Here is a 19,693-nt window from a genome sequence, read left to right on the forward strand (position 1 = left end):
CGTTGGCATGTTTTCTTGATTCTTCTTAATAGCAAACTGCAGTCAGATGATTGAAATAGGCTACAAAGTGATTTTTCACATATTAAGGTGTATGTTATTAGTCCTTTGCTGGAGGTAGCATCTCACTCTCAAGATGGCAGAACATATGATGAGAGAGGTCCTCAGTTCTTGGAGGGCTGTTTCACCTACCTCATCTTCATTTCATTAAACATGAGTATTTTTAAATGTTTCACATTGATCTGGTGATTTTATATCTCATCCAGTGAGAAATTCTCACCTGAGCTGTTCTGCCAGCTTTGCTCCAAAAGCAGCAACCTCAGGCAAAGAATTTGTAATAAATGGTGGGAAACTGTAGCACACAACCTCTAGAGAGTTCTCTGCAGTTATTATTTATTTATTTATTTATTTTACTAGAACTGTAGCTTTGGTTGGTTTCCAGAAATGCAAAGTTCCAAAACATGTGCTGAAACAGAAAGAAACTTGTAATGAGACTGGAAACAATTAATGAAGTCACGAATGGAGTTCAGTTCAGAAATGTATTTGGTAGCTTTGAAAGCAAGTTAAATATCGTACTGATAGAGCAGAGAACTATTTAAGGACAGTAAAATGGTTGTGATCAGATTAAGTGAAAAAATATTATAAAGGATATCATATGCTCTTCAAAGAACAACTTGTGTTTTCTTGTTTTGCTGCTTCCTCTTCAAACAGATTTCTACTTTTCTAAGAGATGTAACATCAAGTAGATGGCATGTTCTGATATTTCAAATGCTTTATTTAATTGCCAGAACTGTATGATAGCTGCCTCTGTCTCCTGCAGTTGAACTCTGCCCTTATTAGAGCACTGTTATTACTTTACAAACCTCACAGGAGAGTTTGATGTGGAAATTAGATTAATTTAAAAAAATAATATTAGATAAAACTATCAATAGTTTACTGCATGGTAAATTTGCTTTCATATCTCTTTCAGTTCAGATTAGATGGATATTTGCAATGCACAAGGTCCACTATAAATGTTCAGATTAAATTCAGGAATTCCTGTGTGAAATTTTATCATTTAAATGTAAGAGTTTCATGTAATGAACTAGTTAATCTGAATAAATATATATATATTTTTTTCAATTTTATCCTCTTTTTTTTTTTTTTTTTATTTTTATTTTTATGTCCTTCAAAGAAATATAGAATTCCAGGACCCAGAAATAAATATGTCTGACTGATGTAATTTTGTACTGTTTTTCCTTCTTAGGAGATAGAGTACCTAAAAAACACAGATTAATTTAGTGGGCCAGTTCAACCATCAGGAGGGGCATATAGGCTGAGGGCTGATGTGTTCTGCACAGGAGGATTCAGGGGGCTGAGCAATCCCTTCTTTGCCAGGGCACCACAGCATACTCCACCTTGCTGTGGGTCACCTGCAGTTTACCTGCTCCACCTTCCAAGCTTGAAGGGACCAGCTCCATACTGTACAATCCCTGCCTTGCCTCCATAAGGGAAGATAAGGCTTCCCATCACCACACACACGGAGGATGCGGCTAAGTCCTCCTCTCACTCAATAGATTAATCATTAAATTGTTTGCCATCATTAAAGTGAAATTAAAATTACTTTTCAAATTCCTACTTACGAGGATGGGAGCAAGGCCACGCTCTTCTCTCCCTCTTTGGATCAGGGTTGCTGTGCAAAATACAGTGCAAGCATTCTGGGACCATAGCCCAGGGAAGCTGAAGATGGGCACCACTTAGCATGTCCTCCAAGGCCATTGGTGTCCCTCTTAGTGTATGACTAGCTGGGGCACACAAATCTAGCTACTAGATGGTCATAAGAAGGCATGTGTGCTGCTGGGTCAGGTGTGCTGCATGTTTTGGTTCAGGATACACACACTGCTCCTCAGCCTTAGCACAAAGAGGCTAGGTAATGGACATGGAGGTAAGGGATGGGGATCACATGGGGTTGAGTAGACCTGGAGAAGTGACATTACAGGAGGTGGTGGGAATTCAGCAAGATGAAGCCCAACAAAATGAGTGGAGGCTATGATCAGTCTGACCAAGACCAGTGAGAGATTCACCACAAGGTTAAACTTCAGGCAGTCTCTTCAGGCAGTTTTATCAATAGGAACTCTAGAGAACTCTAAGAGAACTGGTTACAAAAACAAGCAGATGATTAACTTGACCAGCTGTTGCTATCTTAAATCTCATAGGCAGGCACGTTTAGGAGAAAACAGGGTTAAATACCTATGCAGCATGACTTTATGACTTTTTTTTTTTTTTTTTTTTTTTTTTTTTACCCCTCTGAGGATACATTTGCAGTGGGTTTCTGTGCTCACAGTCAGCCTGTGTATAACTGTTCAGTATGCCTTGCGGTCAGACTACCAGTGCCCCAGTTATAGCTGTGCCATGTCCACTTCTGGTTGTCATGGTGACCTCACACTTCTTCCAAGTTACAAAGATAACAACTTTTGAGATTAAGCTATCTGGGACAATTTCAGAAGTCTAATCTTTATGTAAACAGTTTGAAGCTTTTCCTTCCTAAACGGTAACTCAAGCATTTACTACCTACATAAAAGAGCTTAGCAAGGCCTCTAAGCTCAACTGGGCTGCATGAAGTTTTAATTGAAGAATATGACTCAAAAGAAGGCTGAAGTAGATTCAGGATAGCTGCAGGATGTACAAGATATATGCACGCAAGGAAGGAAACCTGAGGTTCAGGGAATTTTTAGGTATTGTTCATGCTGAAATGCAGAAAGTCCATTTGAGTCATGCAACTAAGAGACAGATTTTGAATCTCGGTGATAAACTTGGTGGCCTACATGGAGATACAGATTAATTCATTTTAGGTGCCCCCAGGGACATGGTAGGTACATGTGGTTCTGGCACGTGCAGTCACAGAGAGGTAATGGTGCTGAGCTGCAGATGGCTAAAGAGCCCAACTCAGGGTGGGGCACCTACGGAGCCTTTTCATCAGTGCATGGGATTTGGCAATCCTGAGGCTTGCTCTTGCCAAGAACTGGATTTCTGAAGAGATTCTGTTACATGCAGCCTTCCTCCAGGGTATATGACTGAAGTTCATGGTAGTTACCTGTAAAGTTTGCTGAATCCAAACACTGCCTCCTCCTTCCCCTCAACACCCCTCCATCCCACACACATGTATGCACCACATTATAGGTACATTAGTATGCTTACTGAAAGTGTTGCTCTGTATCAGCAATTCTATTTGAAGTGTAATAAATACCCAGTTGCAGCTTGTAACAGTACTATTTATTTTCACAAGTGGTTTTTTTTTTTTTTTTTTGATGCAAAGGTTAAAACATTTAGAACAAAATCAAGAAAATACAAGGCTAAGGTAATAGGATTGTTCTAGAATATTATCAAACAATAACAAACTGCCAAGCACTACTGCAGTGTCTATAGGATACTTTTTTTCTCAGTTTCTTGCAAAGGAGTAATTGCCCAAAGGAACTCATTGCATTATATCCAGGAATGCAATTCAAAAGATTTAAATGCTATATCTCTCCCTTCACTGATGCTATTAATTGGTTTTGAGACACATCCCCATTTTGTCATTTCTGAAGGTGAAGGCTGTTCTGTGTTTTGTTAATGATGACAGCATTGCTGAGAAAAAGGAAGGTCTAAAATATTTAACTTTAAGAACATGACAGATAAAATAACCTGTGGGGTCCTAATAATCATCAATCACAATGTAAGAGATGACAAGGTGAAATTTCTAAGATGACATTTTGTCACTTGGGGTAGTCACTTAAACTGACAAAAGCTATACATTCTGCTCTGCAGCTTCTTTACTCTAATTGGGCCAATTTTACTATCATGCTGTTATCTTGCACAGCAGAACTGGTGACAAACAAAGAGGCTTTTGTGATCTCGGCTGAATATTTTTCCATGAGCTCAAGAAAATATCTTCATTGCCAAAAGAGAATGAAAATTGTCCCTGTATTTTGTGACTGGCCAGAAGCCCAGGGATCATGTCTGCCTGGAAAACAAGTCTAATCTGTATTTTAGTTCCTGCTTGCTTATCATGGGATCATGCAGAAAGGGCCACAAGTCAAGGGAACTATAATTGCATTAGGGATTTCTCCTGTTATGTGTTGAAATAAACTTTCCTCAGGATATGATGGAGGAAAAAGAGGGATAAACTTCCATTCCCTCACTCTTCATGATTTTGGCAGTCTGCTTTAATTTTGCCTTGTTTTCTATTGTGCAGTATCACATAAAAATTCCCTTTAAGCATATACCAACACGAAACTTGATTGTGTTAGCACATGCTTCAGTGTGGTTATTGGGAAACTTAATCCCTTTTAGAAAGTTTGAACTTTGGAAGAAAAGTTAACACCAATGGCTACATGAGAGCATTAAAAAGGATCTGTAAGTTGTTAATGTAGTATTACATTAGAAAATGCTTATGTTTTAACATTCAGAAACTTTGTGCTAAAAATGTAGTAATGCATTAGTTAATATGGAATAAAATTATACTGGAGTCACTGGGCATATATCCAGCTGATGAAAAGTACTGTAATTTCACAGAAGTGTTAAGTCATTTAAATGTACTTCTACTGAAGAACAGTAGGTTATTATAATAAGTATTTTTTTTTCTGATTGACAGAAGTAGGAAAATGCTATTATTAATGTTTTCCATGCCTTGGATAAAGATTTCATTTGTTTTCATCCACTAAACAAAATGCTTATATTCATTGCTTTGGAGACACTGAAATTGGAAAACTAAGGGTAAATATTTCCCTCGATCCTTTAGCGCATTTAACTCTTCGGAGTTCAGATTAAGAGGTGGTGGACAGTAGTTAGTCATAAACATGCATAAGGCATCAAAAAATCTTAAGTCAGACTACCAAAAACATTATGTTGGTGTCTCTTTGGCTGAGGTTATGTCTGCTTTCTCAGTATTTAATTATTATCCATTTCCCCATCTGTGTACATTACAATTACCATGATCCTGACATCAGTGAGAGTTGTTTTGTTAGCTGAGAACTCTCACATCTCATTGCCACATAACCTGCTGTTAATCCTGCCTTCCCAAACTTCCAGGCCAAGTTTCTCTCCTTTATATTATATTAATGCTGTTTTCAACATAAAGTATGGTAGTCTCCAAACTCTGCAGGTACTTGGTTCTCTTTTAGCTCTACCTGAATCTAGTGCTCATTGTACCTCCAACCCACCCATGCCACCACTGTTGCTCCTTAAGTTATGACTTCTGATACACCATATCTCAGAGCCCTGCTGCTCTGTGGCCTCCTTCAAGCCCATCGCAGAATCACAGAGTCACAGAATAGCTGTGGTTGGATGGGACCTCTGGAGGTGTCATGGTCCAACTCCCCTGCTCAAGCAGGGTCCAGGACCATGTCCAGACATCTTCTGAAGATCTCTACAATCTTTGTGGGCAGCCTGTGCCAGTGCTCCATTACCCCATAGTAAAGTGCTTTCTGATCTTCAGACAGAACCTCTTGCATTCCACTATGTGCTCATTGCCTCTTGCCTCGTCACTGGGCACTAAAAAGAGCCAGGCTCTGTCCTCTTTGTACCTTTCTTTCCAGTATATATAAACATTGATGAGATTCACCCAAGCCTTCTCATTTTCAGGCTGAACAGTCTCATCTCTCTCAGCCTTTCCTCACAGAAGAGGTACTCCCATCCCTTCTTCATCAGTTCTGCCCTTTTTTCTGTACCCAGAGAAGCAACCACAGCTCTTGTTCTCATCCATATTCTAAATTCTGCCACCCCCAAGTCCTGTTCTGCTGTTTCCCAGCCCATTTGCCCTGCTCTCTGCTCCATCTCATCAGTCCTTTCTGTACCTCACTCCTATTCGTAAGCTTCCCACAGCTTTGCTTCTCTTTCTAAGCTCATCACGTCTCTTTTAGAAGCAGGTTGAAAGCCTCAGCAGGTTTATATCTCCCTCTTAGGCTGGAGTAATTTCCTTCATTCTCAGGAGGGGAGAGGCGCCAGAGCTCCCTGAGCAGCTCAGTATTTCTTCTTATTCCCACCCCTTGTCCTGGGCTTTTTACTGAAAAGACAGAACAAATTGCTGAAACCTGAAAGACAGGATGCCATCCTTATGGGATAAACTCTGATCACAGCTAAAAAAGCTGAGTTCTTAAATGCAACTTACTGCAAAAGAAGTGCATCAACAACACTCAGAATTTTTAGAGGTAAATTATATCAAAATCCTAGTATTTGGCTAATAGTAAGAATGGGATGAAAAAGGTTGCCTAAAGCAGGCACACACAAAAAAAAAAAAAAAAAAAAAAAAAATTAAGCTCATTAAGGAGCTACAAGAAACTTTCAATTCTGAAGTTGGAATACTTTGCATAATCAAAGATACACTGTAGATTGGAACTGGAGGCTCATAATGAGGACATATGCTTTAATGGCACAAAACATTAAAATGCATGATTAAGAAATGAAATGTATTATGGAAGATTCTGTGTGTAGTAGCATATATTATGGCAGAAAATTCTACAAGGAGAAGGCAGGACTTTAAAAATGTTTTAAACAATACTGACACAAAGTAATATACTCAGTATTTGGCAGTGCGTTATATCTTTATTTAGAACAATAAAGTATATGTATATAATGTAAATTCCAAATTTGAACTGGTATAAAAAAGGATCAGGGAAAACATCTGTCTTTAAGAGGACACATATATACACACATCACATTATATAAATTTTGTTGATTACCATCAGTCAGAATATAACTATGCAAGACTGTGCTGACATTTACATCAAAATAAATGAATTTGCCCATGATACAACCAGCAAACATCTGTGTCTCTATCACTAAAGAGTCTGAAGTTTCCGCGTTCCATCACTTTGATAACATAATAGCAACATGCCACCATTATTGTAGATCTGCATTCAATAGACAGTTGAATCAGATTCCTGAACAGAAGAATCTTGGATAATTCTTAAATGTAAATCTAACTCAAAATATCTGTATTTTATATGTAAGGTTAGCTTTTCAATTTAATAGTTGTACTATGTGTACTGAACAGTTTCAGTGTATTACAAAGAGAGAGCAACAGAGAAAACAGAGCTGGTGAAGACCAGAATCTAAAAACTGTGCAGGTTGTACACATACTCCAGAGTATAGCACATTAGTTGTTCATAAAGTTACTTATACAATGACCTTGTGATGAAATAAGTACCATTAATTTATTCAAGTAAACACACATCTAAAATAGCACATTGAGTTACTCAGTATATCACTATCTGCTTTTTATTCTCACAAGGCCACTATTAACTGCATGCAAAGTTCAACTACTCCAAATGAAATCTAAAAAATTTAATTTCTCACAAAACCACAGATATCTGAAACCCAAACTTTTAACTTTCATAGAAAAAAAAAAAAATACAACACTCACTTCTCCCCAACTTCATTTTAAGAGAAAGGGCATAAATTTCTAACTGAGTTAATAATGCACAGGCTATGTCTACCCAAAAACAAGATCAAAGAACTGATCACTCTTCAGAAGTCAGATAGGTTACAGCTGGATAAAGAAGCAACTAAGGGACTATTTCTGCCGCTACTATTCCCACAGAATAGTAACTCATCCTACTTCCACTGATTTCAAAGATGACTCATAAGTCAGTAGTTTTTCAAAATTTAACTACATCTGAAGTAAGAGCCTCCTTGATGGGTAGACAAAATGGGCACAGAAGCATTCAAATAATTTCATGCTCACATTTTCAAGTGCCATGACATCCATTGTCTTTACAAATGTCTAGAACTGTCCTTCTACCTTGCAAAATGACTGAGACCACCTAATATTTTGTACAAATCTCTCAAAAGTGGGTAGGAAGAACAGGGAAAACATGAGCTCTAACAACAGTTTTGCTAGTCTATGTTGTACTATGTTCAGTGTATGTACAAAATAAAAACAGGTTGTGATGTCAAGTTGGAAGATATATACATGAACTTTCTTTCACTTCACACGTAGCCTTAAATTTGCCTTGATCTGCAGCAGAGATTAAAGTACATGACATTATCTAAAAGTGACATAACTACTATTTTAAGATGTTACTCTTAGAACATGAATGTTTTGCTACTGTCTATCTGGGTTTAATGTATGTTTCAATTTAAAGCTGATATTTTGTATTTTACTATTGAACAGGTAGAATGTATATTAAGGAGTCTAAAACATCACACATTTTGAATGTCAAACTATAATTTAAGGCACCCAATGTGCAATGTAACTGTGTTTTTGATTTGCTGGAAAATATGTATTTAGGAAAACTAACATTCTTATAAACAAGTAACATTAATAAATACCTTTTTTTTTTTTTTTTTTTTTTTTTTTTTTTAAACGAATCATTGAAAAATACTGTAAAACGTCAAATGTATAAACTTGCTTTGAGAATGTATAGTATAGCAACATGAAATATTGAAGTTTTTTGGTAAAATGTGTAAGGATAATTGCTTCCACTTGATATGGATAATTTTCACTTCTTTCAAAACCTATCTGAAGTTATTCTCCCCCTTACCATCAATTAGGTCATGCTGACATTTCTTTCAAGGTAAATCTTAAATAAGTTTAGAGGTCTAGTGAGTAAATAACTACACATTTTCAAATGAGACTGAACTGCTAATGGATAATTCTGACTGATTTTTGCAGAGCTAAAATTTGAAATGTGCTCGTTTTGTAGAAGTGGTGGGCAAACCTTCTCACAATTATTTCTTTTTGAATGGTGAGTGCTCCAGCATCTTTTGAATAAAAATGAAGGCCTAATTCTCATACTGAGCTTCTTTAGAACAGAAGTTCCTGAGATGATGCAAACTCCAAAGCTCTGTTAACATTAATGGAACTGTGTTAATTTGTATCAGTTGAGCAGGACTGGAGGGCACTTTTCTGACACTCAGTCAGGGCAAAAAGGCCTTTGTATAAATGGTAAAGATCCACATGGCAATAAAAAATGATCCATATGATCATACCTTGGTATCAGTGAATTCAAGAGAAATTTCACCATTGATCTCAGTAAAAATGCCATTCAGGGTGTCTACATGCACACATCAAACATCTGAGTTAATTTTTTTCTTTTGGTGGATATGAAAGCCAAATCAATTTTACTAATAATACATTTGTGCAAACACATACATATTATATGTAGGTTATACACTTTTTATGCATGGTTCTCAGGAAATTTAGCAGATGATTAAAAATTCCACAAGAATTCTTTAAAAATTAAGTCCGTGTACAAGCAGCATTTGGACAATGCTCTTAGATATGGTTTAACTCTTAGGTTTCCCTGTGTAAAATCAGGACTTGATGATTCTACAGGGTCCTTTCTAGCTCAGGATATTTTATGAATCTACAGTTAAGTTACAGTATACTTTAAAGAGAATTACAACTTTCTGTGAAATGAGCTGTGTTTTTTTTTTTTCTTTTGTTTTTTAGAGTTTTTTCAAGTAACTCAAACTAAAACTCTTATTGACCTTGACAATTTGAAGTGAGTTGCCCTTATCTTCTAAACTGAAACCCCAAATACAGATAAATGATTCATATCCATTATCTGGAAAGAGCCAGGATAAAAATATGCACAACTGCACTGGTAAATTTTACCATTGTAATTTTAGGATTTACTTGAAAATGCATATGTGTACATCAATCCTGTACAGATTCCATGGATGCTATAGCAGCAATAGATATAGAAGACAAGTGAGAAATAAAGCCTTTCCCTTTTATTTTAGGGAGAATTAACCTTAAGAGTGGAGAATGCCAGGATATTAATCAGCTTAATAATCATTCAAAAAACAATGCAAATGTTAATTACAGCTGATGTAAGTAAAAGCTAAATACATTCTCAGGATCTTTCAGATTTTCTATGCTATACATTTAAAAACAAGATATTAATGGCATGCATCTTCAGCATTTAAAATGCATTTCATAGGTTTGTCTTTATTCTGATGTTTGAACGCAGTTCAGACTCTTTACTTTCTCTTCCCTTGGCATGGCTGGAAATTTCACCAGTGTTCATGTATCCAGCAGTTACTCCTAATGGTTCAAAGCTCAATGATGTATTATCACCTCCTGTTTACTTTGTCTTCATCCAGTATTTGCTTCTTCTGAGCAGACACCGCCAAATCTGATGAATTCTTGAGGCTTTCTGGGGCAGGCATACAACCACCTGGCATCCAACAGAGACCACATGTTTCTGTACACATGACCTTTGCCAGGCATAAACCCAGTTCCTTATAAGTAAAAGGCTACTACACTGGTCCATGGCATGACTTTACTTTCAAGTTTTATATACAGTATTGAAGAGTATGTTATCTGTATCCATTTCTGTGTTTTCTGTCAGTTCGGAGAACTCCATTTGAAGACACCAAGGTAAGGTAGAGGACACAGAACTTAAATTAAGGATGCGAAGGTATTTATGACTTTCAGTGATTACAGATAGTTGGAGGCATTTGAAAGATGCATTTTTTTCAGGACATGTACTTTGTTTGCCAGAGTCAGCTGCAAGTATTAATGCAATTTAAAATCCCCAAATGCAACGTAAGGTAGATATTCACATAAGATACAGTCCTGCTAAGTGCACACTCTTCTTGTCGTTGTTCAATTCAGTGTTGGTTTCACAGTAAGAAACACAAATTGTCCTCATACTATGTCATGTCTATGGAGTCATGGGCAGCAACAACAGATGCAGACTCAGTCTGTCACTCCAGAAGGAATATGAATGTGCTTAAAGCTGCTTCATTTATGAAGCGAACATGTAACTGTTACCTGCCTAAAGAGAAAAATGGAAATTACAATTTTGCTGATTGGTATCTCTGTATTGCCAAACAGTAGAGCTTTTCACAGATATATAACACAGACATTTTTTCTTATAATTATGGAAATAGATATATTCCAAGACACTTGCATGGCATTCATTTATTCAGAAACAAAAAATATTGTTAATGAGATGTATTTTCAATTTCATGCCAACTCCTGTCCAAGAACACACTTACCAGCAAAAGCCATTAATATCTAGTTGACAGTGATAAGATAACTTTCATGGTTTTACAGAACTATTACATTTGTGCAGGGCTTTAAAGTGTTCTGGACAACACAATATCAAATGAACTTACCATTTTTTGAAAAATAAGTGACTGGTTCAATGCAGTGATGATTTCCCTTTTTAGTGAGCAGATGTTAGAATAAATTAGCTAGGGAGACTGAAAGTGGCTATGAAGATAACTACAAACAGTTTGGAACAGACCTGAGAGTGCCCGCTGCTGGGTACACTGGAAAGCCTGGACAGCCAGTTGTACTCTGATGCTTGCTCCTTCCACTCTGACATAAAATAAACCATTCAGCACTGCCTGAATCTTCCAGACCTTTGCTGGAGAGGCCATCCACAGGCTAAGTAAAGCCCTAGTCCTGCAGAAGAAGCCCCTTGCCAGAGACGTGCTCCTATATGTAGAGGACTGCTGGGACTGAGAAAGCTCACTTGTGTTCGCTGCTCACTCTGATACACAAACACAAGAATGATGGATCTGATAAGGCTATGGAGACCGCAAACTGTGTCGTGTAAACAACTGAAAGAAGCTCAGCTCTATCCTGCTATTTTAAGGATTTTGTTTTTTAGGTCATGCTGCTTTGAAACAGCTGTAGAAGAAGAATTCTCTGTATTGTCTGTCAAAACCAAAAGAGAAGCAGTAGCTGAATTTTGAAATTCTGTCATTTTTCATTTTGTAATATTTACATTACCAGCCAAATACCTAAATTATTGATTCAGGATTAGAAGCTAAAGACCTTCAGGTGCAAACAAAGCCTACTAATAATAAGTTTTATTTGCTTTCAACAGACAAAAGTTAAGCTTGTGTTAGGACTTTAAACCATACAAACTTACCAGTACATGAAACAGTAACAGTGTTGAGGGAGAAAAAGCAATGGCTACACTTGTAGATGTTCTTTTTCTTTCTGCTGCAACATCCTGAAATAAAAAATAAGTACTTTGTTACTACAGTGCTAGTACTATAGGTACTATTACTACAGTTTCAAGGAATTAGAATGGAAGTTTTTATCAGTTAGTTACAATAAAAACATTTACATATAACAAAAGTGATGTTTGTAATTTAACCCAAATTATTAAAACTTATGGTTGCTAATAGGTTCTTCCTACTTATAGATGAATTTTCCAAATTTCTTCATGAAGACGGAGCAAAAATGTACATATATGTAAGAAGTCTTCATGTGTAAAATGTAACCTGTTGAAATTTTCCTCTTAGGGCAATGTCCTGCACTTAACTAATTGTTCAGTTTTCATCTTTTGTCTTTCTCCTATAAAGCAATGCTTTGTATTTCCTGTGAAGTTAGAAGGAAGGTTCATGTTCCATTTCATGTGTTTTAATACCTGTGAGGATGAGGTGTAGGATGAGTTATTTTGAGCAACTAATATACTTGGTAAATATGCAGTCTTCCTTTCTATGAATGTTCATGAAGAAAAAATATTTTAAGTATGTGTGATTCTAGAAAGTTTAAACTCACTTCTTCTGTTAAACATTGAAACTTGCAGCACAAGTGACCAAAAGTGCTAGATCAGAACCTTCTCTATTCCTGCCTTCAACTATGGGCAGCATGAGACATTTCACAAAATATGAGAAGCCTACAGTATAAGATGTGTTCTTCCACACAGTATATCCTTTTCTTAATCCCTCACAGTTAAAATTTGACTAAAGACTCTGAAATATGATATTAAATAATACTCCCAAAACATTTAATTATGAACTATACTAATTTGAACTATTCTAACTTAAACTATCCCTATGTCCTTTTCTGAATTGAACAGACTTCTCCCCCTCTGCTCTGCTCTTCTGAAACCCCACTTGGAGTACTGTGTTCAGCTCTGGGGCCTGTAACATAAGAAAGACATAGACCTGTTAGAACAAGTTCAGAGGATGGCCATGAGGATGATCAGAGGGCTGGAGCCTCCTATGAAGACAGGCTGAGAAAACTGGGGTTGTTCAGCCTGAAGAAGAGAAGGTTCTTTGGAGACCAGCCTTCCAGTGCCTAAAGGAAAGCTGAAGAGGGACTCTGTAAGGGAGTGTAGTGATAGGACAAGGGGTAATGGCTTTAAAGTAAAAGAAGGTACGTTTGGATTAGATATTAGGAAGGAATTCTTCACTCAGAGAGTGATGAGGCCCTTGAACAGGTTTCCCAGAGAAGCTGTAGATGCCCCATCTCTGCAAGTGTTCAAGGCCAGGCTGGATGGGGCTTTGAGCAACCTGGTCTAGTGGGAAGTGTCCGAGCCCATGGTGTTGGAACTAGATAACCTTTGAGGTCCCTTCCATCCTAAACTGTTCTATGATGTCTTGACCCAAGTCATGTTCAAGCAACTTTGAATGTCTTCTATTGTTATTTCTGGGTTTGTCGAATTGACTGAGTTATACAGAATTATTTCAGCTTTAAAAAGAGATAAAGCTGTGTTTAAGTATGAATAGAGCAGCAAATCATTTCAGGATGACCTTATGAAGTCATTAGGAATATAATCTCAATGGCTTTCTATGAAAGTTAAAAAAAACAAATAACGAAAAAAAAAAAAAAAAAAACTAGAAAACAGTATAACATACCAAGGGGAGTATCAAAAGGTGAAAAAATGTGAAAAATGTTACTGCAAGACAGATTTAAAAGGATTTAGACATACAACTAAGAAGATGCTGTTTTCTTTTTGTTTGCTTAATATCAACCTAGTTTTACACCTTACAACAAATAACAAATTCACTTCTCTGTCATTTCTTTTACAGGTCTCAGCCATCCTGGGTTTACTTCATTCTTCCCAAGTAAGATACTCCTTTGAAGCTGCTGCTTTTCATCACTATTCCTTACTCATGGTGGGAGTAAGGACAGATAAAGGAAAGGTAATGCCTCATTAATAAAATGAGGTATACAGAAATATCCTCCATATAAATTCTTACTTTTCAAATAGGAGCTCCTTCAAAGGACACAACCTAAGCACACATTTTGACTCTATAGCAAAACACTTGATAATGTGGTTTGGTTTTGTGTGTATGATTGTCATTCTGAGAGCTAAAGAGGAACCTTCAGTAAGCATCTCTCAAAGACGAACCTACATTTGTATATATGTGTGTAAAGTGAAACATTATACCTTATCTCATTTTCCTCTTGACAGCCATGACACTCTGTAGTTTCATCACTCTCTGGTCTGGATTTGGGATGTGTTTTCTAGAAGAAAAAAAAATGCATTAAATGTAAAAATTTTAACGCTTCATTAAAAACTCACAAAACAATTGTATGTTTCAGGTTGCTTCAGATTTTCAATATCAAAATCATTTTGCAAAACATAGGCCAAATCTTATGTAGGCCACATCTCCTACTCCAATAATTTTACAATTAAAGCCTTTGTATTGTAGGTAAGCCACAGTAGCTAAAAGTAAAAGAATCCTTCTCATGATATAATAGAAGAACTGAGAAATTGGGTGAATCCCATTTTCAATTTCCAGTTAGAGAGCAAGCATGCTGCTAAGACAAGATTTACAGTTTGGTGATGGAACTGAAGTATTTCACAAGAGATTTACATTTGCATGTCACACAGTTCAGTGAAGATCAGAAGAGATGTCTCTTGCTTTCACATGCAGAATTGTTCTGTTCTTCCTGCCTCTGTATAACTATGAAATATGGTATGTAAACAATTAAATGTAGTATTTCTTACCTTCCAATATATGGCTCCCAAAATGAAGCCAATAAGAAGAGACAGTAATGATGTCAATGCTATGCTGATCCCTTGAAGGCTGGAGCTGCTAATGAAGCCAAGTGCCTCTTCTGTAATTACAGATGTTCTCGTTAGGGAAGACAGATTTATGACAGAAAACTATCTTCAGGGCAACACTATTAGTAAGAGCACTTTTATGCACCACCTACATAACAGCTTCTTAAATAGCAGAAGAGATACTTCAAAGTACTGTGTACAAGAGATGCATTTCATACAATATCTCACAGAAACTTTTTTGACCACAAAGATGCTCTTCCCATTTCTGCAATTGTTCTGTTTAATAGTTCCAAGACTAATTATCCTTTTGTCATTTGTAGAGCATTTTCTCCTTCCTTTACTTAAAAGTTTTGGATATATCAGTTTTTAACAGTCTTATTTTGTAACCCAAAGTATTTTTTTGAAGAGAAAATATCTGCCACTTCTAAACACTCACTTCATGTATTTGCTTAAGTTCCATAAGACACATCCTACTGACTGCAGATAGACATTCTGCCTTTCCAATAATGAACCTCAACACGAGGCCTCTCAAGGGAGGTTATTTTAACAAAATAAGCCTGAATTCACTTCTAATGTGTGCCTGGAAAGGTCCTGCTGACTTCATTAAGATCAAACCCTTGTAAGTTTAAGTCTAGCTGTGTGCTATTTTGTTGCTACCATTTTTTGAGAGCTTTTTATATTTCATATGGAAGAGCCCCAATCCTAGTCTTTTATGTACACAAGCAATTCCATTCCCCTCACAGACAGCTGTGTGCCTGCCAAGACTAAAATGAGGCTATCCAGTTATTTAATCAAGAGCAGGATGTGAAAAGTCCTGTGGAGTCACCCTGGGATCCACCTTCTGACATACAAAGTGAGAAGCAGGAAACTGCCAGTTTAGACACCATCCACTCAGTTTTAGTTGATATCATGATTTGGAGTCTGCAGCTCAAATGGTGTGAGTATTGTCAGCTTATAGGAAAAGAACTAAACTAAGCACAGGGAAAGTGTAGATGATTAGATATAGAAATAAAAATGGAATGATAGCACTAGAAATTTTTGTGACTCATACAAACAGCAAACTTCTAAGCACATATAGTATGATATACTGTGTCAATTGATGTGCATTTAGTACATTATTAAACAGCCACTAAGAAAACACTTCAGAAAGGAACATTCGCATAATATCTGGAAACCTATTTTCAACTCTCTGAGTTTTTCTGCAAGTCACGGTAGAAGTCTTTACACAAACACTCTTTTTATCTTTGAAATCCATCCATGTTTACATAGTTACCACAGGGAGAACTACAAAATAAGAAAACAGAAAGTCTGCACCCCATTATTATTCACCATTTACAAGGCTCTAGATTCCTATGATAGAGGTTTCAATTTTACTTACATCCAGTAGACTTGTCATACTAAAAGGCAATATTGGTCAAGCAGAATAGATAATAGTCTGCTGTGAAAGAAATCTGTCTACAAAGGATAAGGGAAACAAAGTTCTACAGAGATGAATGCCAGCTGAAAAGAGGCTATTAATTAATCTGCCTCTGTCTGCTCAGACATTAAAACCAAGTGCAGAAATTAATGGGAGGGGCATGTCTTTTATCAAAGTCTGTTCTAGGTTAGGTATAGAGGAGGTTGACTTACAGAACTGAATCTGGCAAAGGCAAGTAGTGTAGAGAGAGCCTGAACAGATTAAAAAACATTGACATTATTTATGAGACTTATATTCTCAGAAGAAAATTCCTATATTGTTCTTGTGTTTTAGTCAAGAAAAGTTAAATGCTTTTTTCCTGATCACATTAGCCATTCTTCCCAGTGTGAGACTGCTCAGTTATACAACTGAATTTATGGTGATGGTCATGTTTCCTGGATTCTGCCTGAAGTTCAGAAAAAAAAAAAAAAAAAGAAAAAAAAAAAAGGAAAAGTGAGATAAAAATCAGAGGAAAAACTCTTCAGGTCACATGAAGATTAAGCCATTTGATAAGATGTTATAGCAGTGTGTAAAACCTCAAAAAACATCTGACTGCAATGCCAGCCAGCATGCTATGTCAGGCTTGCTGATTTTTATGTAAACTTCTTGAGAAATTGTGTGCATTCAGGGAGATCATGGTTAGTCTGGCATGCTGATTTTTACAAATTTTCAAAAAAATTAGATTGTCTTAAACGACAGAAGAGTTTTCTTTACAATGAGGCATCTAAAAGTGGAACAATCTGATTTTGAGAAGATATCTCCAATACAGATACTTTCTTCAGCATCTATGGAAAGGAATCATAGAATCACAGACACATGTAATGGTTTGGGTGGAAGGGACCTTAACGATGATCTAGTTCCAAGGATGCCATGGGCTGGGACACTTCCCACTAGACTACATGTAGGTTGCTCAAGGCCCCATCCAGCCTGGCCTTGAACACTTGCAGGAATGGAGCATCTACAGCTTCTCTGGGAAACCTGTGCCATAGCCTCTGAGTGAAGAATTTCTTCCTAATATCTAATCCAAACCTACCCTCTTTTAGTTTAAAGCCACTACTCCTTGTCCTATCACTACACCCCCTGATAATGAGTCCTTCCCCAGCTTTCCTGTAGGACCCCTTTAGGTACTGGAAGGCCACTTTGAGGTCTCCCTGGAGCCTTCTCTTCTTCAGGCTGAACAACCCCAATTTATTCAGCCTGTCTTCATAGGAGAAGTGCTCCAGCCCTTTGATCATCCTTGTGGCCCTCCTCTGGACTCATTCTAATACTTCCATGTCCTTCTTATATTGGGGGCACCATGAACTGAACACAGTGCTCCAGGTGGGGTCTCACAGGAACAGAGCAGAGGTGACAATCACCTCCCTCGCCCTGCTGGCCGTGCTGCTTTTGATGCAGCCCAGGATACAGTTGGATTTCTAGGCTGCAAGTGCACATTGCCAGGTCATGTTGAGCTTTTCATCAACCAACACTCCCAGGTCCTCCTCCTCAGGGCTGCTCTCAATCTATTCTCTTCCCAGCCGTTATTTGTGCTTGGGATTGCCCCAGTCCAGATGCAGTTGTCGTAGCACTTGTCCTTGTTGAATGTCATAAGATTTGCACAGGCCCACCTCTCAGTCAATAGTTTTATTATAATTATTTTTCCTTCGGTAGAGACCTTTACCTCTGTTAGAAAATTGAACTAAACCAGCTCTATACTAAAATCATTCCAACACCTGATGGTTATGAAGGCAGAGCAGGCTAAGGAATAGGAGGAACCAGATGGTTGGGTAACTGTGAACTTCTTGGGCAACGCCAGAGGAACTTCTGGCTCTGCAGTTGGTCCATTATTCACTTGAAATAGACCCTATCCTGCAAGGTGCTAAAGGGGAGTGGAAGCAGGCCAGCACCTCTCCAAGCTCTCACTTCACACCTTGTGGAAGAATCCTTTAGGAAGTGAGATCATTTGAAGTAGATTCATTTATAATCTGCATGGACAACAGGATGTTAAGCTGTGATTGAAATGCATTTACATTGAAAGCCACTGAGCTACACAATGAAGTTATTCAGCTGCTTTCCACCTTGAGCCATGTATGTAGGTTTAGCAAGCAATTATGAAATAAACCAGCTAGATTTTATTACCATTTATGTCTCAAAGGAATTCTCGCTTTACCTCTGCTAAGCTCCAACACAATTACCAAAAGATCTTATCTACAAAAATGTAGAACAGCTCTCACCTGTTCATTAGGGTTTGCCATTAACTGTAAAGGTGGAATAAAGGAACAAAGGCACAGAATGCAACACCAATTGCATTAAGCCATGTGTAATATTTTCAAATTGTTGTGCAATTACTGAATTAAACTACAGTATTCTTTGCTTAATTATAAAAATCGACCTTCTCTCTAAAAGCACTTCTAGAGGTCTCAGTGTTTACAGAGCACACGTTCTCTGAGCTGTTCAGTACTGAATAATAAAGCTTAACTATTGTAAGGAAACTATAGGCAAAAAATGGAAGAAAGCAACACTGAACCTTCCATAAAAATATAAATTGTGCCTTGAAACAAGGTGCTAATGTGAGAAGTGTTATTAACAGATGGCAAGTTCAAGTTTAAGCTGGAAAACATGAGATTCATTTGGTGGGGTGAAAAAAAAGAATACTATCTACTGCTTGATTCAAGCACTGAAAGAAGAGATGAAGTTCAAGACCTCTTATCCTGACATTTGTTCTTTACATAGGAACCACCTCATCTGAATTCTCTAGACTATGCATGGGATAATGATCCAAATAACACCAATGGGACTTAAACAGTTACTCAGAATTTAAATTGTATTACAGTTATGTAGAACCAAGAGAAGAAAACATAAGTATCCATTTTACATTTAGTTAGGATAAGATTTTTGGTGTAGATCTTGTCAGGGCTCACCTCTATCACAGTAGTTCGATTCTATCATTGTGTAATAATGATGAAGTAATGAAATATGACTTGCAATAAATGTAGCAGCAACACGAGAAAAATGTAAGTTAGCTAATTTATATTATATGCAATTCCTACGATAATTCTTTCACAAATGATTTTATTAGATGATTTTCTTCAGGTTTGCCTAAGTTGAATTTAAAATCAGGAGCAATTCAAGTCATCTGGCTCTCTAAGCAGACATTCATAACAGATTCCATATTTATTATTCATCTGGAAGGATTCTTTTGTAAACAGTGAATGCTTCTCAATAGCTTAGAAACCATTAATTTTAAATAGATCATTTTAAATAGATCATTTTAAATATGTTTAATAATAAAAAGGGTTATTTAAAAGAAATGCATTGTTTTGTGTCTAGGGATGCCTTTTTTTCAGGTTTTCTCTCTTCTCCAAATATATGCGTTTCTGAATTTTGAATCTAGTTGTATTGTTCTGAGAATAGACCTGCAGCTGGCAGACTGAGTCCCCTGTGCTGAGGGTTCTCCATGTGGAAAGTAGTAAGGATTATTCATTTTTTTTCCTTCTAGGAAGGCAGGGATTAATTAAAAAAGAGAACTTAC

The 19,693-nt window shown here is 37.0% G+C and overlaps 1 protein-coding gene across 3 annotated transcripts in view; it reads right to left on the reverse strand.

The window, feature by feature from the left end:
- Positions 1–6,454: 6,454 nt before the first annotated feature.
- KITLG (KIT ligand) overlaps positions 6,455–19,693 on the reverse strand; it is a 58,421-nt gene continuing 45,182 nt past the window's right edge. The window contains exons 7-11 of one of the 3 annotated variants that reach the window (XR_014316769.1): positions 14,670–14,779; positions 14,106–14,182; positions 11,850–11,933; positions 11,217–11,465; positions 6,455–10,742 (exon numbers count right to left, since the gene is read on the reverse strand). Coding sequence is in view for 2 of the 3 variants with exons in the window: in XM_082751846.1 (XP_082607972.1) it covers positions 11,894–11,933; positions 14,106–14,182; positions 14,670–14,779 (227 nt within the window). In the remaining variant the exon portion in view is untranslated. The remainder of the gene's footprint in view (positions 10,743–11,216; positions 11,466–11,849; positions 11,934–14,105; positions 14,183–14,669; positions 14,780–19,693) is intronic. The other 2 variants (XM_082751846.1, XM_082751845.1) reach the window with 2 other exon arrangements.

The sequence above is a fragment of the Aythya marila genome (assembly GCF_965140915.1).
Source record: "Aythya marila genome assembly, chromosome: 1".
Taxonomy (NCBI): Eukaryota; Metazoa; Chordata; class Aves; order Anseriformes; family Anatidae; genus Aythya; species Aythya marila.